Here is a 25,804-nt window from a genome sequence, read left to right as displayed (position 1 = left end):
ATTGATTAGCAGACATCCTAAACAGAAATACTGATATTCCTTTGTATGCTGATATCACAGCTTCAGTTTTATTATCAGAAAATTTTAAATTATTTGAGAGTTATCTTGCAAAGAAAGAATGGTGTGAAATAAAAATGCAGTTGTGTTACAGGCATTCAACTCTTTTTTTTTTTTTTTTGCGGGATGAGGTGAAAATTTTAATTTCCTATTCAGATTGCAGATATTTCAGATTATAATTTATTTTTCAAAACTGGTTAGCAAGAAAATTAAAAATGCATTTTTTCACTTAGGGACATGTATACGTGCAAAACAGTAGTTAAAGTAGAGCTACTTTAAAAATGCACATAAACTAGCAGTAAATGTATTTCTTTTCAGATGTGCAGTATTTTCTTATTTACTGCAAGAAAATACTCTATGATGATAATAATAATGTATAGCATTTTTTCATTGGACATGGTCTTTTCAGTTTATAATGTTCTTCCTTTTTTTCCAAAACAAAGTGCACAAGATTATTTTCTTGACATTTTTACCAATTGAAGATTAAAAATAATTACATGAATGACGTTAACACTGATATTGCTCTAATTGCATGTTATGCACAGAGTTTAGCTGGCACATTTTCTTTCATTAATGTTATTTCAATTGATAATGCATGATTGTTAGAAATAGGAGAGGCAAACGACAGCTCAGTGTATTGCAAATAATATTATAAATATCATGGTATGTAAAAAGGTAGTTTTTGCTTTCTGTGAATCAGAACTATACAGATGTGAAAACTAAGTTCTTTTTCTGTTTATTTTTAGTTTATGAGTAAACAATAAACATGATGTAATTTAGGAGAAATAGTGAAATTTTAAAAAGATATATATATATGCAATGAATTTATAAAGTAGTTTTATGAAAGTTGAAAGTAATTATCTTCAAAAAGTTCAAGAATAGAAAAAAAATGCATGGCATTATTAGGCAAAATTAACAAAATATAATTTAAAAAACGGGAGGGGGGGGAAGGTTGGGAATTGGCTTTTTCATGCTAACACAAGATTTATGTGCAGTAAATGTACAAACGTTTTATACCAATACTTTTTTTTTTGTTTTTTAAAGATAAAAAAATCATTTCAATATGGAAATTTCTCTTATTTTGTCCTACCACAACAAACTATAATTGCATAGTTTATTATGCCAGGATGTTGAATAATTATTATAATTATAATATCTCGTTCAAGGCTATATAGAAAGGTCTAAAGGTCTCTTTATTTAACACTCCTGAGATATTAGTGATTTTTACCTGTTTTGTTGTGTTATTTTTCTTAGAATAATTTTTTATAGTATATTATTGCTGATTTTCTTGTATTTATAGTATTTGAGATATTTCCTGATATTTTATTGAAATACTGTTATTAAAGTATCAGGAAATGTAATATCATTAAAATCTCATAAGAACAATAAAGTGGCAACAAAGAGAAATGCTAGCGAAATGAAATTGTGAACAAGGAATCTTGTCCCACTGAACAGAATCATTCTGTTTCAGAAACTAATGAGGATATTGAGTATAAGTTAACTTTGGAAATATCTAGACTAAAACAAATTATTAGACATTTTTCCAATTTCCCTTGGATGATGAGAGAATTGGAAAAAGTTGAAAAGCAATTAATTGCATCAGAAGGACATGAAGGGAAAGCAGCAAAAGGAGAAATTAAAAAAAAAAACGTACTGAATGAAGGAAGATATTATGCAACATTTATCAGGAAGGTGAAATCAATAATAAAATGAAGGATATGACATAGTATGGAGATTCAATTATAAAACATGTAATTGATGCCATGTTACTATTAGGGTTTGGGGGGGGGGGGCTAAAATCAAAATTTTTGTGAATGTAATTGAAAAGCAGAAAAGAGAGAGAACTAGTAGCCATGAGTGGTTAGTGTATATGTTCTCCAGCCAAAAGGCTGCAGATTCGAATCCCACTGTGGGCATGTGTGTTTGTGATTGTCTGTGAAAATATTAGTGGTGCTGATGTGTGGCAGATGACATTGGTGTAGTTGGTGGATTGAGTGTTGGAAACAGAGAGTTGTAGACTAGGTGCATCCCTCAATGAGGCTTTGGACTCCCTGGAGGTGTCACGTAATAATAATAATAATAATAGTTCTGATAGAAACAAATAATTTGTCTGGCGATAATTATTAGAGAGGATATGAAAGAACTGCTGGAAGAAATAAGAGTGAGAAAGGGAAAATAGTATATTACCTGGATGTTATAACACAGCATGTTTAGCCTTATCAGTTTCTGAAATTACATGCTTCTGTTCAGTTGGGCAAGCTTCCCTGTTTTATTGTTCTTATGAGGTTTTAATGCTATTACATTTCATGATACCAACTTAATAACAGTTTTTTTTGGCTATAATGGCAAATGATTGGATGTGTAGGCTGTGTAGAAAGAATCATGGCCAGTTTTTAAATATGTATAGTGAGTTTGAAGGAAGAAGGGATTTATAATAAGAGGGACAACCTGCACTAGAATGCATTTGATACCAAGAGTTGAAAAAAATTTATTGGTATGATACCTAATATGAAGTCATGGAATCTAGATTATGATAGGGGAATGGTGAGAATTTGTGTTAGAGCGCAACTATATTAATGATACAATTATGCTTAATTATGAAGGTAATTATAATGAAAAGATGATCGTGTGCTTGTTCAGTATGTGTAAGTGTCTATGTAAGTGAAGCATTAGATGTGAACAGGAATCTGAAAGTTATTCAACTTGGTCATGCAGACCGCAGAGGAGAGTATACAAAAAAAGCATGGACGTAATGTCTGATGTCTGTATAAAAATGCTAGGAGTATAAAGAAACAGAGGAGTTGAGTTTGTTGCTGTAAATATGTTTTAGCCTCAGATGCACTAACTGGTATTGAGTGTACTTTTAGGAAGGATCAAAAGATAGGAAGGGGGTGAGTAAGGATGTTTGATGATTTGAGTCCATTTGGATGTGTAGCTAGGTTTTGAGATGGAATCTAACAATATCAAATACATGGTGAGGTTTTTCTACTGACTTAGTGGGTCAGCTGCTAGTGACATTGAAATGCATTGCCAAATAAACCTAATGGTTACTCATTGATTAATCATCATACTTTAATTATACAAACCTTGATTAGGTAGTATTGAAATCTTGCAAAAAGAATTTTATTTATTTATTGAGCTGTTGCAAGATAACTTCTTTAAGCAGCATCTAATAGAAGGGACTTGAGGTTAAAGAGTATTAGATCTGATTCTAGTATCATTTATTTTATTTATATATTTATTGAGCTGTTGCAAGACAACTTCTTTAAGCAGCATCTAATAGAAGGGACTTGAGGTTAAAGAGTATTAGATCTGATTCTAGTATCATTTATTTTATTTTATTTATATATTTATTGAGCTGTTGCAAGACAACTTCTTTAAGCAGCATCTAATAGACGGGACTTGAGGTTAAAGAGTATTAGATCTGATTCTAGTATCATTTATTTTATTTATTTATTTTATTTATATATTTATTGAGCTGTTGCAAGACAACTTCTTTAAGCAGCATCTAATAGACGGGACTTGAGGTTAAAGAGTATTAGATCTAATTCTAGTATCATTTACTGAACCCCACCCTGGGGTGGGGGTTCAGTAAATGACGTGTCTGTTCTGCTTCCATTTAGTGATGAACATGTTGTACTGACCTGGGAAGTGGCTAAGTGTATCTGTATGCACTTAGCCACTTCCCGGCTTGTTTGGCCGAGTGGTTAGTGTATCCGTTCTCCAGCCAAAGGCTGTGTTAGAATCCTGCCATGGGCATGTATGTGATTGTCTGTGAGTAGATGTTATTGGTGTAGTTGGTTGATTGAGTGAGTGGTGGAGACAGAGTTGTAGAGTAGATGCCCTCCCTTGATGATTCTTTGGACTCCCTGGAAGTGTCACGTAATTATAATCATAATAATATACCATTTAGAGCAGAAAATTATGACTATATGGAGAATAATAGATTTGATCTAATGGTTTGCTAGATGGGAAGGATATTGGCAGTTCATTTGGAAGCACTTAAAAAAATGGATCAGAAATACAGTATTGGAATGTCTCTATAGAGTTTGAAGAATAAACAGGATGGAAGTGAAATGGATATGCAACTTATTAAACAAAAGATTCTTAAAAAAAAAAGCTAATGTGGAAGGAATGCCATGTGCATATGGATAGTGTCAGTTATAAAAATTATAAGGCATTATAAATTATGAGGCCAGAAGAGTTGCACTCTTGTACAGAAAGCTAAGTGTGAGTATGAAAAGAATTTGATGCCAGCTAAAGACACCCCAAAAGAATTGTTGTTGTAAGTAAAAGAAAGAATGAATATGAAAAAATAATTCTAGTCAATGCAGATGGTATGTGGGTGACAGATGTAGAAGAAATCGTTCAACTAATGAGTGTGAATTTTGCTAAAAGCTATAAACCTGATTTTTACAACATAGAGCTCTCTGTTATCTACACTGCAAAAAGAAACTCAAGTGTATAAGAAAGGTAACTAGAGCTGTTGCATAAATTGAATATGAATTCGGCTGTAGGGACTGATGGGATATCAATACAGATGCTAAAAGAGTATTCATCTGAACTGGCTGTTATTTTACCTGGCTGTATAATTTGAATCTTATCAGCACAGGGACAATTTCCACTGGAGTGAAAAGAATGCATGACTATCTCATTGCACAAGAGTGGTGCACACCACTTTGATCTGTCAGTATCTGAAATGTTTATGAAGATTTTGGAAAAGTTTGTGTTAGAGATCACACACAAAGAATCTGTACCTCACAATAAAGAGCATATGTTTACCAAGGAAAGGTAAGGTTTCAAGTCAAGTAACTTGCTCATTTGTAATAATGTAATGGTCGAGTTAGACAAGGGAATGGATATTATTATTATGTGACACCCCCAGGGAATCAAGACTCATCAAGGGAGAGTGTGTCAGTGGCATTGAACGATTGAACCCCTTCCAACTACTAACCACGCTCAAACTTACTTAACTTTTTGTGTAAGCCATTAGTAGCAGAGGCTCTACCAATCGACCAACATTCCAGGATACTTTTGAATGTTGCCAACACTTTTGACAGGATTCAGCATGGAAGGCTGTTTTCTATGTTAGAAAATATGGGATTGGATTATGAATAAGAGGATGACTGACTGACAGTTATCAAAAAGGGAGTGTATATGGGTGAAGTCTTCCCATAACTTTCATTTAGTTATTCTTACATATAGCTTAGCTCTTACATTTTTTTTCATTCTTTTAGAGCATCTGCTGACTTATTTGCTAGAAACTTTCAGTATGCTTTCTATTCTTTTGTCCACTGTGGCATTCTTATTTTTCTATCTTTGCAGACAAAGTCACCATATGCCTCCCTAGCTGAATCAATGTTTTCTTCAGAATTTGCACTGAAACTCCAAAGTTTGGTTCTTGTTTTCAAATTGTTTCATTCTTTCTTCAGTAATGTTTGTATAGTTGAGTCTATAGTTTACCGGTATAAGCTGCTTAACTTTAATTCTCTTTAAAACTTTCTTAGATACTGTTCTTTTGAATGTGATATTCACGTTTATCCTACTTAACTAAGCAATGGTCACTTCTAATTTCAAATCCTCTGTACACTCTTGTATCCTGAACCAGCATGAAAATATCACTATCAACAATAACATAGTCAATGAGGTTTTTTTTTTATTATTATTTCTTGTGTCTTCTCTCCAAATGAACTTGTGCACATCATTATATTGGAACATGTTGTTAGTAATGACTAGTCTGTATCCTGAGCAGAAATCTAGCAGATAGTTATCATTGTTATTAGCCTTGTCCTTTTCTTCAAATTTTCCCAAAACATTATTTGCTTGATGGGCTTAACTTCTTGCTCTGCTATTTAGATCTCCAAGTACCACTTTTTCCATTTTCTTTCTCAGCTGCTTGCTCTAATGATTTGAAAAATTCCTCCACTTTTTCCTTAGGAGAAACCTCTGTGGGACCACAGGCATAAGTAAGTTTCATTGTCCATTTCCCCATTTTGAAGTTTCTCCACATAGCTCATCTTGAAACTACCTTGTAATCAAGAAGTTTATCTTCATGTTTGATGTTGAATGCTATTGCTACTCCTTCCTTTCCTGAATCGTTATTGTCTGAATATAACATCCTATACTTATTATTAAGCTTTCACCTATTTTTGTCTTCTTTGTTTCAGCAATGCCAATTATGTCCCTATGGTACTTTCTCAGCTCTTCTGCAAGCTCAATTTCCTTTCCATTGATACTCCTTATATTGATGGTTCCCATCTTCAGATCTTCTGATGTTGGGTTTAATCTTCTAGATGTTGAGCTTGAGTCTGTTCCGGTAGCTGAGTTTTCACTGCTCATCATTGTTCCTTGACAAAAACAGCAGGGACCATGTTTAACCGAGCAATGTCTCAGCTGGAGAATACAATTTGGTCAGCTAAATCCCAAATTGCCAGCCCATCCTCATTCATTCAGTACCCAGTGAATACCTACTAACAGGGCATACCACATGAAAGCGAGATTTGATTAGAAGTGCCAGTCAGTTCTCCACATTGTGGAGGTCTCCCAGTTACCTGGCTTTGACCCTCAAGCAACCCCAAATTTATACTTAGTATAAATCTTAATTTATGTCGAAATTTAATACTTTATTTAATTCTTTACTGTAAATTATGCTAACATTTTTTAATTCTGAAAATTCAAACATGTTCAGTATTGCAAAAGATTAATACATCATGAAGAAAAATCAATTTTAGCTGAACTAAAATCAATTAAACTGAACCTTATCAACAATCAACTTCTTTCCTCTGGTATAGATGGATTCCATTCTTCTCAATATGCTGATTTTCAGTCCCTCCCCCACACACATTGTCAATAACACAACAGTTTTGTAGTTATCAACATTTCCAGAATTCGGTTGAGTCTGACATAGAGCCTGCTTAGCAAACTGCCATCTTATATACAAGATAACCATTTTCCTCTCATTTCCACGAGATTTCCATAGTGAATAGCTTCCTTCAGATTTCTTCACTGTTGTTAGAGTGCATCATGTTATTCTTTTTTTTTCCACACGCTTCCTTTTTAGAGTATATTCTGTAGTGATCCCTAAGGACCAGAGAAATAGATTGCTGTAGTACAAGGTTTGCTATAGCAAATTTAGGATAAAAAGGTTGATCCTCCCAGGCACTCCATAACAAATAACCTGAGAACTTCAGCAGTCAGTCAACATAAGTGAATGAACATTAGTCAGTTTAAGGAGAGGAGAAAAGTGATTGGCATGGCTGGTGTGAATAAGACTAAATATTTATAAATAGACTAAAAAATATCCAAATATTTGAATTTAGATTAAAAAAAATTAATAATAGTAACAATTTGAAATGTAAACATAATGAAAATGCTGAATTAATTTTCTACTCTTCCGTTCTTTCCTAAATGTCTCCCATTGTTTGCATTTATACTTTATCATGGGTTGTTTTGTGTTCTTTATATTTGGTTCAAGCCAATTTTTTTGTTTCTATTATTAATGTACAATTTCCTACCATTTTCTTGTATTTCCCTCTTTATTCCATTTCCTGTGATTACCTTTGTTCTGTTTCTTGCCATTTCATTTATCTGCTGATTGGGTATCATTTGCTACAAAATTCAATTTGCTATCATGAACGTTTTGAGCTTTTATTGTTTGTGATAATGAATTTAAAATAGCATTCATTCCATGAAACTTAAGCCATTTGTCTTTTCAGTGATTATAGCACCTCATTTTTTTTTATAGTGATGTTGACTATAGTGTGTATCTACTGCATAAATGCTAGCAGGAGTCTGTACTATTCATGCAAGCAGGCAGCACAGTGGAAAGTGAAACATAAAATAGAGACTAGAAACTTAAAATTACATTTTGCTACATCTTGTGGAGTTTCACACAGCCTTTGTGTTGTCTACATGCATGCAACATTTTTATTTTAAAACACCAGTGATTTCTCTTGAACAAAGGAAAAATATTAGAACCATAAGCCAACATTTAATTTCATTTCTCTGTGCTATGCTTTGTTTCCATTAAATCTATATTATGATATACACATTCTTTTCCAGTGTTTCATTGTCTTATTTCAAGAAAAGGAATGTTTAATAAATTAGCAGGATTATCTTGCATTGAATCTTCATAGTTAGGCCAAGAGTATTATGAATAACAGTAATTCAGAATACTAAGAAATCAGAGGAGTGATTGAGATTTATAATTATTTATCATTGGTTCTCCTCACCTCATTAAGGAGCACTTCAATACGTGTATGACTACTCGTTAGCAACATGCTTGCTTTGCTGTGCCATTAAGTTTACTAAGATGACAGGGATTTAAAAATGCAACTTAATATCAGTGATATGGTATATCAAAAGTTATGTTATATAATTATCCTGTATGCATTATGAGAATGGAAAGAATTTTAAAATTTATTTGATTTTGTTTTTAATTTTCTTTTTTAAGTAATCACCTGTCCCTCCCCTCTGACTGACCGAAGCCAGTACACTTATCGTTCTTCACATATGATACCAGCTTCCAATCCTGGCCCACCTCCACAAGGTATACATGTTTGCCACATTGATTTGCCGCTTTATTTTTGTTTTTCCTAATTTCTGTAAACAAGACCATAATTTTCTTATAGTTTGTTTATTTTCATTATCATTTAATTATTTAATTATTACTTTTTATGTTCAATATGTTATTCTGTTTTTTTTTTCACATATTCCAAAAACAAATGTAAGCATAATAACATGGAGGCAGTTTACTTAATTATTTGAAAATTCAGCATAAGATTTTAAAAATTTTCATTTTGTGTTAGTTACAGTTCAAATTTAAGATTTTTAATTATTTAATGGACTTGAAAAGGAGCTCATCCTCCCTTACACTACATTGGAATTCAATAGATCATTGATTATCATAGTGATAGATGTGATGTAAATAATCACATTTCAGTTTTTTTTTTTTTTTTTCATAGTTTATTCTTTAGTGAGACACAACCTAGATTAAGCAGCATTTAAAAAAATAAATAAATAAAAATAATACTCTGCCATGAGGGTGATGTGAAAAGTGATTTGCTTTGAGTGAATATGAAAAGAGATATAACTGTATGTTTTAGAGTCCTTTTTCTTATTAATTTAAGAAGAATATTCCTCTTCCCACTTAATAATTCCAAATTGAGTGGTGGGGAGGAATATATTATGCAGTGTTAAAATAAATGGTAATGCTAATTACCATTTTTTTTAAATTGCTAATTACCAGATAGGAAAAAAGAAATTATTTGCAAAAGTGATTTCTCCACATGGAAACCAGAGAGATGGTATAGAATGAATTTTCAAAGTCCTTATTAATGTAAATGTCACCTCCATATCATCTGGATCTCCTTGTAAGCTCTACCTGATAAGTTTTTTGTATCATATTACTTTATAAATGGACAAAATAAACATCATTGAATATATTTGTCATTTATTTGAAATTTGACTTTAATAATTTCATAATTACATAAGATTTGAGGGTAATTTTCCTGCTGGTTCTCTCTATAGATTGCTCTGAATTTTAATTCTACTTTAATTTGAAACACCTTATCTGGCTATTAAGATATTATAAGTTCTTGACCATTCATGGATTATTTTTTAATATTAGGATATAAGACTCCCAATACCAAAAAATGTAAAGCATAAAAATACTTAAGCAAGCTATCACTATTAACTAATCAGAATATCTTTTCATCACAGAAAAGAATTGCTTAGAAATATGATGAAATTTTATGACAGATGCTTTTGTGCAATTGCAAAATACACATGCTGAAAATAGAAAGCATAAGTCACTTTTTATTGGTATCTTAAAGTATTTCTTTTATTCTTGCATCTAATCAGTTTCATAGTACATGCACACGTCAACTCTGCCAATTTAGGCAAAAGTTTTACTGCTCATTATTTTAAACTCTCTTCTCATCTAGTTAATACAGTTTTCCTCATGATTTTTCATAATGTTGAAATGCAGACAAGCTATTATCTGATTAGAACTTCTATAAATCTCCACTTGCTGAATACAGAACATGCAGTTCTCTGTGAAAATTCAGGACTATGCACATACTTGTATGATAAGGTAAAATTAAGCACCAGTACCGTGTTTAACCCAGAGCAGTATATACTTAAATTTATCAGCCTTAGCATGTAACTAAGTGGATGTTATTTTTGCTATTTATGAAATTTTTATGAAGTTATTTATTGAGATATTTACGAAAGTCTTCAGGTTCTAAATGAACTTCATCCCTTGCCTAGTGCAAAACAACAACTACCACCTTACTCATAAGAGGCCTGAGGGAGCTTGAATAAGTTCTGTGTTTGATCTCTAGAGAATTATTTCCTAGATTACCTAACCCTTAGCTCACCAACAGTGATAATATATAATTAGTTATAACTAATCTTTTATGAGATAACATTTAAAAAAAAAAAAATACTCTTGCCCTTTATACTTGGGCTCTCATGATAGTTATGATCAAGTTCTCTTCCTGCATTGAGAAATTAAAATTACAGCATCTATCTATCTCACTGTTGTGATTTTAAAGTTTTTGATTGCAGTATATTGTTTACTCCATGATTCAGAAATTTGAATAAATTAAAAGGTAGTCTCTACATGATGAACATCATATTCCTGGCGTGCACTTTCAAGGAGTACAGGAAACGTTATGTTTACTACATTATTACAAACTTCATATCAACAGTTTTCCTCCAGATGAGTATTTATCAGGATTCTAATATTGTTAGATCTCATATTTTGGTTTCTTATATATTAATGCACTTCTCTAACTGCATTAGTCCAAATAGATCAATCTTGGTCTTTCTCGGGTCTTTTTCTTGCATCATGGCATTAATTATTCTGATAACCTTTCCTCTTTCATTCTGATTAAGTGGACTCCTTAAATTAGCTCTGCTCATATTTTTGAATACTAACAATATCACATTACTTCTTAAAAGTCTTCATTTTCACTATGCTACTGCCATTGATGCCATCTGTTCACTCTCCTCTTTTTGGAATTGTCATAGCTGTGGTCTCTAATAATTTATCAACTTTTATTTCTTACTTAACTCTCAGATCCTTAAGTTACAATGGGTTTGACTATTGTCTTAGATACTGCTAGTTCAGTGTCATGACCAATTTCTGTCTTATTTCATATAAATTTATTCACCTCATCATACCAACTCTTCTTATTCTGTTGTTTATTTTCATATTTAATTTGCCATCACCAACAGTATATTAGTACTGTTGGTGATCTAATGATTTGTTTATTTTTATTAATTTTATATATTGTTCTACATAATCTGGAAACCTTGCTCTGGAGACCAAACATGGAACTGGTTTTCAAGCCAATTCAGTCCTCCAGTAAGTGAGATAGTGGTCTCACCCCAGGCAGTGAAATTTATCTCCTACCTACTAAAGATGACCACAGACACCTATGCTCATGGTGAGATTTGAACCTGCAACCAGTTGGTTAAAGAGTGGATATACTAACCACTGGCAATAAGGCTGGCAATTTGTTCTAAAGGTTTCATTTCAGACAAATTATGGAGACTACAACTGTGTTAGAAATAATTACTTTAATACTTGAATCTTATAATTGTTAAGTTTGTAAACTAGTATTTTTATCTTTAGACTATCCATAAGTATGTAGATTATTTAAACTAATTATTTCTAACACGGTTGTAGTGTCCATAATTTGTCTGAAATGAATACTGATTACTGTGTATCCCTAAAGGAAAAGTGTTCTAAAGGTTTGTTGAACATATTTTAATTTTCACAATTTATCTTTTTTATTGTTGATTTTAATGCCAAATTTATTGCACAAGTTATTTATTTAATTACCAAATATATGAAGAGCCAAAGGCTTCAATTCGGCGACATATAACTTGTTTAAGTTAAGGGATATTACATCCCATATTGTTTCTTAGCCGAATAAGAAACTCAAAAGAGTTTCATGCCGAATATAGAAATTATATAAAGTTCGGCGATTCCAAGCGTAAGCAAATACCTGGGTAGCAGCAACTGACCCTTAAGGTAGTGCAAGCTGAGGCAACTCATAGCAAAGGTGGAGCAAGCTCTGATCACTATTCTTGATATTTACCCATAATGTGAACTTAGCTTCTAGGAGCTGTATTACTGTTCTACATTATGAGAGAAGGCCACTACCCAGACCGGTTTCAACCTTTATTGAGGTCTCATCAGTGAGTAGGTAGACCTAATTAATACCAAGTTTGTAGCGAACAGAACTTACATCCCTTCTATGAGAATTGCCAAGTGGTGTCCTAAAAATTTGGAAGATTCATGTCAGTTTATTTAGAAATATAACATCATCTGTATAAAGTAAAGAACTGAAATATTAACCTCTCTAGTTTTGTAATTGGATTTAATGCAACTTTCAATAATTTGCATGCTATCTCCACTTCTTAAACATCTACCTTTTGCAATTTTAACTGCTAACTTATATATTGCTTTATATTACTCTCCTCTTTTTATACTATATAATTATAGCAGTTTGAACAGCTTCTTTTCTCTGGAACCATATCATTTGCTTTTTGCAAATCAATAAACTTAAATATAGATTTTCTATTCCAGGGATTTCTCAACTGTTTGTCTTAAAGCAAAAATCCAATTCTGACATTCCCATGTTAAATCATACTTGGAATACTCTGTAGGCAAATTCATCTATAATTGTAACATTCAGTTTTATTTCTCATTTTATAGATGGGTACTATGAGAGCTCTACTTCACTGATCTAAAATTCATCCTTTTAACTAGGGTCTTTGAATTATGCAGTGTAGCCACTGTAAAACTTATCGCTCGATATGCTATATGTTTACATTAATGACATTGGGAAAGATTTGATAGGTGACACAACTGTTTGCTGATGATGCAAAGATAGGCAGTTTAATCTGGAATTCAGATGAATATACAGCTTACAGAGAGATAGATTCGAATAGGCTGGACATGTGGGCATGAATGTGAAAATGGCTATCAATTCAGTGTTAGTAAATGTAAGTCATATAAGTCATTCACTTTGAAGTGATGAGATATCCAATGGCATATTATGTTGGTGCAGTTATCCTTGGAGTCTGTGTGTTGATGCTTAAGTGCTGTGAGGATGTCATGTTTGAGGTTTAATGGTATATTTTCAGCACTGGGAAAGGATTGAAACTAATTTTAATGCTTCCAATATTTCATCTCAGTCACTGAGACATCTTCAGGGATTACAAATAACTTTTGTTACAACACACAAATACAGTACTAAGTGAAAGATGTGGGTGACTCTAAAGTCCTCCCTAGGTGGTGTGCCCTCTATGGGCGTTTGCAGGTGGCCTAGGATGTAACATGGAATCTCTGATAATTAATGTTTCCCAAATTTTGGGTAGTTTCATGCAACTGTATTTATTCAGATTTGGTTGATTTCTGAGTGCCTCTGCAGATTCTAAAAACAGTCTTTTAAATTTATTATGTTGTAGCATGGTGGTTTTTCTCCAGGAGATCCTGTGTGTTGTATCCAAAACATGGTCTGTAAGATATTTATGATTTCTTCTAAACAGATGGTTGCTGATCTGCCTGTCTTTCCAAAGTAAGCCAGCTTGCAGGAACAGGGTTCTCTGTATACTCCAGGCACTGAGAGGAGGGAGCTGATCTTTGGTGGAATGGATAAGGGCAGTAAGTTTATGGTGGGGCTTAAAAGTTGTGTGGAGGTTGTACTTATTCAAGGACCTGGCTATTTTTTCTTATGTACCATGGATGTAGGGTATGGTGATGGCATTTCTGAAGTTCTTCTGAAGAGATGGCTGGGGAATGGGGGAGGAACTGATTATTTTTTAAATTTTGTAATCACTGTAGCCATTGGAAAGGAAGATGTTGAGTTCGATTGAAAAGGAGTGTTCCACTGGAACAAAGCTTGTGGGCTCTATTGGTTAGAGTTTTAATAATGCCATATTGTTGAGAGAGGTGGTGGTGGGAGAGTTTGTGAATGTATCTGCCTGTGTGAGTAGGGTTTTCCATATACAGAGAAGGAAAGGTTACTATTAGGAAGGCGTGTTACTAAGCTGATGAGGAAGAGTAAACTATTGTTATTTTCCTTTTCCATCGTAACTGGATTCTTGGATATAGGCTATTGAGGTGACTGAGGAAGGAGTCTAATGTGTCTGGGCCATGAGGCCAAATAGAGAACGAACACATCATCAACATATCTTAGCCAGATAGAAGGTTTGAGAGAGGATGAGTATGTGGCTCGATTTTCAAAATTTTCCATGTAAAAATTGGCATGAGAGGTGGGGGCACATAGTGATTTCCTCTATGTTTTAGATTTTGTTCTTCCAAGAAAAAATAAAAAGAATTTATGACAAAGGAAAAGAGCACTAAGATATCAAAAGGAAAAAAACGTTTTTAAGAGTGTTAAGGTGTCATTTAGGGGAATACTGGTAAAGAATGGTAAAGGTTTTAAAGTGGATAGAGTTTTATGTAGGATGTGGTAAGACCATTGAGGGGGGGGGGGAGAGATAGTCAGCTGCTTTGACAGTTTGTAGCAAGGTGCATCGGTGGCATCTAAGTTGGGAATTAGCCTTACGGATTTTTGGTAAACCATATATGGGGGGGGGGGGGGGACTGAAAGGTTTGCATTTTTTTGTAATGTCTGGCAGCAGGAGGATAGTTTTCTAATTTTTTAACATGAATTTTTGTGGGATCATGTTGTAGGGAGATGTAGGAGCACGATCTCAAAGAATATCTCTATTTTTCAATTATATTCTCTGACATTACCCTTATCTGCTCTGGTAATGATGATACTTTTTTCTTTCCCTAATTTTCTGAGGGCAGCAAGTTGTCTGGAAGATAAATTCCTTTTTGAAGGTGACGACTGGGCAAGGATGTTGGCGACATCGAGTCTGATGTCATTTTATTTATATGTTAGACAAAGCAAGACATCTTGAAGTTTTGGTGGATAGGAAGTTAAAGTTCAAGGCTGACGTATTAAAAATTAATATACTAAAACAAATATACTAAAACTCTGGATAATTGCAGTGTTGAAACAAACATTGACATATAAGAATAAGTGATTTTGCCTCTTCACAAAACCTTGACATGACTACACCTAGACTATTGTGTGCAGATTTGGTCTCATGGGTTCCAAAAAGGTAAAGAAGCTGTAGAAAAGGCTACAAAGAAGAGTTACAGAGATTATCAGGAATACTGATATTCTATAGGATGCCAGTCTGGAAGTTTTAAGGTGACCAGTGATGTATCCCAAGGATGAGTCCTTGGTTCATTATTATTCAGTCTATACATTTATGATATTGGGAAGGATTTGACAGGCAACATACAGCTATTTGCTAATAATTATGCAAAGATATGTAGGGAAATATCAGGAATGCAACTGATATGCAGTATTTGCAGATTGATTTGAATAAACTGGAAATGTGAAAAAGGCTGTCAGTTCAATGTTATGAAATACAAAGTTTTGTACTCTGGTGTAATGACTGCAAGATTATGCTAGAAGAAACTTACTAGGATAGAGATCTTGAAAATATCTTTTTCAAGATCTCTAGCCAAAAATCAAAGATTGCGAATACAGATCAGACTGTAATTGCAGTGATGAAATGAACTTTATCATGTAACAATAAGGAAGTCATTTTGCCTTTTTACAAAACCTTGATATGACTTCACTTGGACTATTGAGGTGTGCAGGTTTAGTCTCCTAGTTATTGTGATGATAATATAGTGGAAATGATACAAAGAAGATTGTTAAATATGGTATCAAGACTGTATAAATGCACATTTTGAGGAGAGATTGAAAATTTGTGAACTACATATACTAATAGACAGGTGAAAAAAGGGTGATATTGGTAGAGATAAACCTCTGAAAGGGTTTCTCCAGGGACTCTCTGGAAGTCCTTGGAGAAACCCTTTCAGTCAATTATTATTATTATCTTAATAATAATAATAATTGACTGAAATAAAGAGCCACTAGGCTTCACTTTGGCGATGTAAAATTATTTAAATTAATGGGATATTAAATCCCACATTTTTTTCAAAGCCGAATAAGAAACTGAAAGATAGAAATCCAAGAGTTTCATGCCAAATATAGCAAACTATAAAAGTTTTGGCAGATTCGGCTCTGAAAACATATGGAATTTAATATCCCCTTAATTAAACTGGTTAAATATCATCTACTCCAATTACTTTTGTATTGCTACCTGTATTTCTGTATATACTTGATTGCATTTTCAGTATTTTCTACTATGGCATCACTTCTTCACTGCCTCTTTAACCTACTCAAATCCACTACAAATTTTGGACTTTTTTCTGTCTTTGCAAACAATCTCCCCACATGATTCCCCACAGATAAATCAATCGGGCTTTTTTTTTTTTTTTCAAAGTGTGCTACTATGTGTGCATGTTTGGTTCTTACTTTCAAACTCATTTCTTCAGTAGTGATAGTATATTTGTCTATAACAGTCTTCAGTTATATTGAGACTATAGTTGACCTCTGAAAGATGCTTGACTTTGATTCTTTTTAGGGCTTTCATGCATACTCTCTTTTCATTATTGATACTTAGTTTTATTTTTATGAAGAACCTAAGGAGTAGACACGGTGTGTTTAAGGCCTAGCTTTTTGACTAGAATGAAGGTGTGATTCTGCATGGATATATCAACATGTGTATCTTCAGATGAACCTACATTAAGAATTGCAACATATTAAAGCAGCTTTCTTATCAAATGGTTTCAATGAAGTCTTCATCAATAAAGCATGAGCATCTATAGAATCCTTGCCTCTCCTGCTCAAGAGGAAATCACTTGTATTCCACTCCCTCACATACTAGGAATTTCTGAACATATTGCAAAAATTTTTGTAACTTTTTATCCTGTTAGAAAAATCTCCACTTTTCTCTCATTTCCTGAGGACAAAGCTTGATCCACTTGGATTTCTAGGGGTCTACCAAATTTCCTTGCTCTGGTGGCTTATCTTATGGACAATGTAGATGATCTGCTTCTGTTCGTTTGGTTTAATTATTTATATACATAAACACACACACACACGCACGCAGACATGTAAAACTGGCAAGGAGTGTATTTGGTAAAAACCATACTATCTTTAGGAGCATCCTATCCTTATGAATAAAGAATAAAGAAAAAATGGATCAAAGACTTGGACCCTTACCCAGAGAGAGAGAGAGAGAAATGCATTATGTGAATCACAAGAAGGGACAAGAAACAGAATACATAGATAAGAGGAATGATGAGTGGAAGACATCATTATCCGTGTGAAAATCCTAAAATGGAAATGGGCAGACTACATTGATTGAAGATATAACCAAATAATAAACTGGACCCCCCAGAGACTGTAAAAGAACTTGAGGACTACCATTTATCCAATGGAGGGATGAAATCAGGAAACACAGAGTGGCATGGCAACAAGCAGCCCAGGGCAAGAACAAGTGGAGAAATCTTAGAAAGACCTTCATCCAGCAGTGGATTGAGAATGAACAGTTGTGTGCGTGCATTATTGTATATGCTGTAGATAGTATGATGTGTATTAGAACTTTCTGTTATTTGTATAATTGCTATTCCATTTCTGTACTGAAGATGCCTATGAAACATAGGCAAGAATTTTACAATTAAATATCAAGATTTTCCTTGTAAGTTTCCATCTTATATTATTAATAGCATGCCTATTCGTGGTATTCTAATTTTAAAACAAATTTGCAGGGAAAAAAAGTGTCTGTGTACACTTTTGTCAAAAACACACTGTTCACCCACACCCAATGCTAAGGATGAGACAAAAGCTGTTATCCTAGTAGTAACAGAAACTTCTTAGGACTTTTCTTGAACAGAAAAGTCCTAAGAACAGATTCGGTGCTCGCTTTTTTCTTGAACAGAAAAAAGTGAGCACCGAATATCTTTTGCACCCTCTTCTACATTATGAGGTGCTAATCAGTGTGTTCCTTGCATTGTATTTATCATGCTGTGGTTTGCTCAAACTTGATTATGGGTTACATTCCTCACAGAAGCATTCTACACTTCTGTGAGGAATAATGCCTTTCAGTGGATGGATGCTGTCTATTATCATCAAGTTACACCATTGTTTCCCAAAATGTGGTACAAGTACCCTCCAGGGATGCACAAGAGGTCTTTAGAGATACGTGGCACTTTTTAATTTTGTTTACTTTTTTTTTTAAACCTTTATAATTTGTAGCCTTATTCGTGTGGACAGACTTATGTGTTCGTCGAACATGTTGTTTATTATTTTAACGGTATAATAGAACACAGAAACTAAGTAAATAATTAATTTATTAACTTGATGCTGATATTTCGCTGGTATTATAACCAGCATCTTCAGAGCACAAAAACACTGTTTGTCACAATACGCGAGACTAAAACAACATGGTGTACATTAACAAAATTGTAGCAGCAACACAAAGACTAGAGTCCTGATTTTGGCGCCCTCTATCTGAAAAAAAAAAAAAAAAAAACCCCGCTATCATATATTGCTAGAGTCCTAGAAAAGTGCTAGTTTTTCCTTAATATGACTGTCTCCCAGATCTTCGGCAAGTTAATACAGCCATATTTGTTGAGATTTGGGGTGTGTTTTAGGGCTTCTGTCGCCTCTAAGAACAATCTCTCTGATTTATATGGGTTTCTGTGTAGTACTTTTGTGTTTTTCCAGTTGATCCTGTGTGCAGGGGTATCCAGAGCATGGTCTGCTAGGCCCGACTTCCCATAATGATATTTCCGGACGTATCGTTTATGTTCGCTGATGCGGATATTCACAGTTCTTCCTGTTTGACCGTAGTAGGCTTGATTGCATGAGCAGGGTACTTGGTAGACTCCTGGATGTGATAAAGGAGGAATGCTGTCCTTGGGTGAGCGGATGAGGGTGGCTAATTTGCTACATGGTCTGAATGTAGTGCGTAGTTTATGTTTAATGAGAATTCTTGAGATCTTTTCGGATGTGCCTTTAATGTAAGGGATGGTGACTGTTTTGTTGTAGTTCTCTGTGGTGGATGGTGGGAGGGGTTTCTTAGGAGTGTTTAATATTTTGTTTATTTTTTGTGGATTGTGGAAAAACACAAAAGTACTACACAGAAACCCATATAAATCAGAGAGATTGTTCTTAGAGGCGACAGAAGCCCTAAAACACACCCCAAATCTCAACAAATATGGCTGTATTAACTTGCCGAAGATCTGGGAGACAGTCATATTAAGGAAAAACTAGCACTTTTCTAGGACTCTAGCAATATATGATAGCGGGTTTTTTTTTTTTTTTTTTTTTTTTCAGATAGAGGGCGCCAAAATCAGGACTCTAGTCTTTGTGTTGCTGCTACAATTTTGTTAATGTACACCATGTTGTTTTAGTCTCGCGTATTGTGACAAACAGTGTTTTTGTGCTCTGAAGATGCTGGTTATAATACCAGCGAAATATCAGCATCAAGTTAATAAATTAATTATTTACTTAGTTTCTGTGTTCTATTATACCATTAAAATAATAAACAACTTGTAGCCTTATTGTCACAGATGTTTTCCTATAAGTGCAAGTGTTTTAATATGTCTAATTTTTCAATAACTAAAAATATCTAAAGGAAGTCCTCTCCTTCATGTCTTTCCTTCATCTAAAGGAAGTTCTAAACAAAATCTATTTCCTGTCATATATCAACTGACCTCTGTTAGGACTGCTTCTGGTCAAAGGCACAATCTTGTTCTGGCAACGTGGTTCAAACTGTTTGCATTAAAAGTTTAAATTCGAATGGCTTGAACCATGTAGTCAGAACTCTGCTAAATTACATATATCATTACTGTAAATTTAAATTCATAATTTTTGTTTCTATGTGCGTATTGGATTCATATAACTAAAAATGTATTTAATAATTGCAAATATGTGAAACAATTTTTTAAAATTTATTATAATGTGAATATTAAAAAATACCTTTATAATTATGTGGGTTTGAATGAAATATCATTAAGCACTTCCAGATTGCCTTTGCCTGAGAAGGAAAACACTTCTTCTTTCCCAAACATCAGGAGCATTCGGAGTCTGTAAATGCTTTCCATCAGTTCCTTATCTTTGCTATTGGTCTTAGTTCAGCAAAACTCTTCTTATTCTCACATTCTATTACTTAAAGTCGTGTATTTTTAGGGTGGCCATGCTTTCCTTGTGGATTCCATTCCAGGGCTGTGTGACAGATTTTTTTGTGATCTTTCCTAAATGTATGGCCAATCCATCTAAATTTTCATTTTCTGAATTAAAGGTTGACTTTTTGCTGATTTGTCCTTTTCCAGAGGTCTCTGTTAGTAATAATTTGTAGCTACCAAATTCAAAGTATGCTCTGCAGACATCAGTTTATGAATGTTTGTAGTTTTCTTTGTATTTCCTTTGAAACCAGCCATGTCTTGCATCCATATAAAAGAACTGATTTAATACATGCATTAAATATTTTTCATTTTGTATCTGTGTGAATATTTTTCATTTTCCACACTGTACTAAGTTTAGCATATGCACTTCTTGCCTTTTGAATCCTTATGTCAACATCTTTAGTTGCTCCTCCATCTATAGATAAAACTCTGCTGAGATCAATCACGCACCTAGAGGGTGGGGGAGAAGCCCCCCCCCCTCAAAGAAATATGGAAAAAAAAAAAACTCTAGAAACTTTTCCAAAATCTTTTCCTAATTAAAATTCATTTTTTATTTATGTTGTGTCGTTATACTACTTATGAATTAGCGATCATTACAGATGCTAGGTTATATGTGATGCATAGTGCATATTCTCAAATTGTCTACTCAACCCCCCCCCCCCCAGATTAAATCCTGAGTACACTACTGGCCGAGATATGTAAAATGTGGCACAGAATCGCTTTTTCCAATTTCAATTGTACTTGGTGTCTTGTTGTTCACATTGATTCTCATTTCTTTTGTTTTGTTTGTATTTATTTTCAAACTGACTTTCAGTGATTCTTCTTTTACAAGTAATGTGGTTGGTTTGTTTTGGATATCTGCATGTGTGCAATTAGACATACATCATCTGAATAGTCTAGATCACCCAGAGTTTTGTTTATTTTCCATGATATTCCTTTGGCATGTTTCATTGCGGCCTGTTCTAGAACTTGATCTAGAACAGGCAGCAATATAAATAATAAGAGAGATAGCAAACATCCTTGTCACACTCTGGATACAGTTTGAAAGGGTTGTGACAGATATCCATCATACGGCACCTGGCATTGGAATTTGTTATATCTTTCATGTATAAGGTTTATTATCTTCTGTGGCATTCCTTTGTTTTGAAGTGCATTCCACATAATCTCTGGCAATGGAATCGAAGGCTTTTTTATAATCCACAAACAACAAATATAAAGGAGAGTTAAATTAACCTGACTGCGATTATTATTCTTAAGGTGTTAACGTAGTCTATACTTGATCTGTTTGATCTAAAAGACCAAAAGACTGTTCCAAAGAGTAGAATGTAAAAAATTAAGGCAGAGGATTAGAAGTTGGTTTGATGAGCTTGAATTGAATTGTATATGGGTGTTGACTAGCAGTTGTTCGTGTTCATTTGTGAGTAGAGGAAAGTGGATTGATGGTAGCAGCTTGTTCAGTGGAATAAGGCTCATGGTCATACATATAGAAGAGAGACATTACTGTAGCAACATAGCATCCATTAGAAAGTGATCTGAGGGAATCACTTTCTAATGGAGAGAGAGAGAGAGAGAGAGCAACATTTCTTCTTGGAAATGAGACAGGATTATGTTTTGGTGGCACTAGTTATCCCACTTGATCATGATAAGGAAATTGGTGTTTAAAGCATTGGTTAAGAAGATATTGAAGTGCGAGTTTACCTGAACACTACAAGGTTTTGAAAATGAAAAAGAGTAGAGAGTACTGTCATCAGCAAAGTTAATCTCAGGGAGAAAAGATTTGGTTGATAGGCGAAGAAGAGGTGATATGATAGAAACATTCAAATTACTAAAAGGTTTTTATAGGATTGATGCAGGGGAAATGTTTCAGCTGTGTGATAGTGATGGAAGAACAAGAGGTCATCTCTGGAAATTAAAGAAGAGTGTGGTTAACAAAGGTGTCAGAACAAGGTTTTTTGCCTGGAGGGTGGTGAATGAGTGGAATTCATTGCCTGACTTAGTTGTGAGCTCTTTGTCTGTAAATGAATTCAAGAAGAGATATGACAGATATTGTTTTGCTAGTTTGGGTCTCCCGCGATGAGTCTACTGACTCCATGGAGATACCCGTAATAATAATAATAATAATTATTGATGTATAGGACTGTAGGAGAAAGCACTGGCCTAAGGTGTATCAGCATTATCTGAAAAATTCAATGAAAGAAAACCATCCACCATGACCTGCAATTGAATGACCAAAAAGGAAGCTGGTAATCCATTCACAAAAGGAAGGAATACCATAAGATGATATTTTAATAAGAAGGTCACGATCCTAGACCCATTCAAATGCCTTGGAAATATCAAGAGCAACTGCTTGAGTTTTACTGAACTTTTTTCATGGCCAGCATCTAAAGATAAGTGAGGCAAGCAAGATCTACTGTGGAACAAGAATGGCAGAATCCATATTGGTAATCACTACGTCATTATCGAGTCCTAAGTAGTGAAGCACTTGGCTGTTGATGACCTTTTCCATTATTTTTGAGAGTATTGAGGTCAGAGCAAGAGGATAATAGTTGGGATGACTTTTATCTTCCTTTTTTGGGAAGGGTGGATAGATGCCAAATGAGTATGATAGCTCGAAGAAATGATACAGGATGAGTGTGAGTTTTGGAATATTATCCTTTCAACTGGAGGAATATCATTACGGCCAGGAAATTCATTGGTATCTAAGCCGCTGAGGATTTTTCTGATGTTCTTCTGGCAAAATTTCAGAGAAAGTCTACTGTGGATAATTTGTGGAATGGTTGGAAGATATCTGCTTTGGTCATTTATATGAGAGTTAGAAAAAAACAATTTGCCAACAGGTTTGGTTCCCTTGTGCAAGGGAACCAAACTGCTCAGCTGCCATTTTGACAGGAGACAATCTTAGCGCATTTCACCATTACTAAGTCTGCTTTGGATTTGTTGATGTATTTTGCAGTTGTTACAAGCTGCATTTTTTAGGTGAGAGAGGCTAGAGTTTTTGACTGGAGCCATGCATATACTGAATTTTGGGCTTGTAGTGCTTTGGTACAGTTGTTGGAGAACTAGGATTTGGATAATGGTCGAAGATTTAGGCACTATTGTAGTACCACAGGATACAAGGTTGAGAATTAACTTGGAGAACGATGATCTGTATAAATGTTGACATGGACAAGGTGATAGTCAGGCATACCAAGAGAAGAGCTAATATAACAGTGTATTTGAGAGATAGCTAGTTAAGAAAAAGTCCAAGGTGTTAGCAGAATAAAGAGGATTATTTGTAATTATGATGAGTTGGTGAACAATTTTTATTAAATCATTATTGATTGACTTTAAGTAGTTAAAAAAAGTCGAGGTCCATGAAGTCATCATAGTTTGGAGAGTGATGGAGTTATCAAATGAAGGCAATAAGTTTGGTAAGGAAATCTTGAGCCAAACCAGATCATACAAAGGGGATTCCAGGTCCAATAACTGTTGGCATGGGATATCAGACCTGAAAAGAGCACAAGTCCCACCTTTCTTACGAAAGGCATCATTGAAGATGTAATAAGGAAAGTTGATGTGAGATGAAGTTCTAGAAGATGACAGTTGTGATTCAGTGATAAATAGCATATTGGGTTTGGATGTCTGTAGGTGTGATGGTGCACATTATTAATATTGGAATTAAGACCTCTGATGTTAGTAAAGTCAATCTGAATTTTTTTTTTTTTTAGTGTATTTTTGTTTGTTGCAATTTTGTTAGCATTTTTGATTTTAGAGGCTTTTTTTTAACAGCAGTGATTTGATTCTGGAATTTGTACAGTTGGTAATGGTGGTGAGTAAAATAATGGGAAATTTCAAGAGCAATGGCATGCAACAATAACAAAGAGCTTGGGGATGGAGGAGGAATCATTCTCACAAAGAGAATACCCAGACTGCAATACAAGCTAGGACCCCAGGCAGTCCCCCCGCCCCCTGCATACTGCTATACTTGAACTCCCTCCAGAACAGAACCTGGCAAAGTAAACAGCAGCAGGGCTATTCGCCAATTGATCAGAAACCTCCTGAACCATTACCAACAGGTTCAAGCCTGTGTAGTATCTGCCAGCCAGTCAGCAAAACTGCTTTATAGTTTATAGTTGTACCCTTGAATGGAAGAGGTACTCACTGCTTAGTAAAAATATTAAGATGTGAAGAGCATGATTTCACTTTATTCAATTCCAAGGCCTTCACTTGCACTACATGTAGAAACAAAAGGGTAAGAAAGAAACTGGAAACCCCACTTTAGAGATGAAACATAGCAAGGATTCATGCCTACAAAAACCAATGCAGTGGTGTTTCACCAGCCGATGAAAGACATCTATCATTTAGAGATCTGTCTCGCATTTCCTCCAACTAGATAAGGTATGCATTTTAGGTGACAACACTTGCCTCTTTGCTATGTACCATATATGCCCAGTTGTCTTGTATGCTGGCATTATGATATGTTTGGCATTTGTTTCCTCTGCATAAAGAAAAAAGAAAATCTTTTTCTTTTTTCTTTATGCTATCTGCCTTCTCTAATCACTTGGAAAAACATCCAGCTTTTTGCATAGTAAAATCATGTGTCAGACCTTTGGTACAAATAAATCTCATTGTCCAATTTCCAATTTTGAAATTTGCCCGTATCACTTTTCTTTGGTTTTCCTGCCATTCAAAAAGTTGATCTTCATGTTCAGTGTTGGAGTCTTTAATGCTCATTCTTTTCTCTGATAACTATTGCCTGAATTATTATTAATATTATTTGTGACACCTCCAAGGAATCCATAGACTCATCGCAGGAGGACACCCGCTGTACAATTCTCCCTCTTGACCATTACACCGAACCTCTACTACCAATCATCTACATCAGGCATGGCCAACTTCATTCTATATGAGTGTCAATATATGATGAGTGGTAGTGTCAAGGGCCACACACTTTTAGACAGAACATAAATAAAAATAAACTCTGCATTTTTTCAAGGCAATAGTTATATGTATTGAATTACTATATTTGTTAAATCATTTTACTACTGGGAGAACCATATAAACTACTTGAAACTGAGTCTCTGAAACTGATCACTTTAACCAGATCAGAGCTTTCTCACTTCTCCTAAGGACAAGCTTCCACATCTTAATCATCCAGGTGTCTACCAGATTCCATGCTCTTGTGGATTATCTTATTTCGGACAAACGGGAAGATCTGATTCTATTCGGCTAGAAGAACACCAATCTTATATTGAATCCTTTAAACCTGAAAAGTCTGGACTTGCAGAACATGCTATCTTCACTAGACACAGAGTTCATTGGAGAAAGACGAGAGTTCTTCACAAAAGTCAGTTTCTCACGGAACACCTTTATAAAGAAACATGTGAAACTCTACTTCATTCTCCTAATTTAAACAGATCCGATGGCTTACGTCTCCCCTTTATGGGAGATAGTACTTTACAAATCAGCTAATCTTTCCCAACTTTTTATTGTATTGATTTTTTTATTTATTTTTTAAAAAATTGTTATTTATTTTTTTATTTTTTAGGAAAGTTATTGACCTTTTTAGTTATCTTACAACAGCTACTTAGGTGGCGCTTTTTGGAATTGTCAGTTATTGTT

At 34.3% G+C, this 25,804-nt stretch overlaps 1 protein-coding gene across 5 annotated transcripts in view; it reads left to right on the top strand.

The window, feature by feature from the left end:
* osa (trithorax group protein osa) overlaps positions 1-25,804 on the top strand; it is a 561,898-nt gene that overhangs the window by 516,109 nt on the left and 19,985 nt on the right. For all 5 annotated transcript variants that reach the window (XM_090409351.1, XM_090409350.1, XM_090409349.1 and 2 more), the window contains one exon: positions 8,510-8,605. In XM_090409351.1, coding sequence (XP_090265477.1) covers positions 8,510-8,605 — 96 coding nt within the window. The remainder of the gene's footprint in view (positions 1-8,509; positions 8,606-25,804) is intronic.

Source organism: Typopeltis vanoorti, chromosome 19, assembly GCF_054136105.1.
Source record: "Typopeltis vanoorti isolate ZY-2024b chromosome 19, IOZ_Tvanoo_1.0, whole genome shotgun sequence".
Taxonomy (NCBI): domain Eukaryota; kingdom Metazoa; phylum Arthropoda; class Arachnida; order Uropygi; family Thelyphonidae; genus Typopeltis; species Typopeltis vanoorti.
Note: the sequence above shows the minus strand (reverse complement) of the source record. Positions and strands in the feature narration are given on the sequence as shown.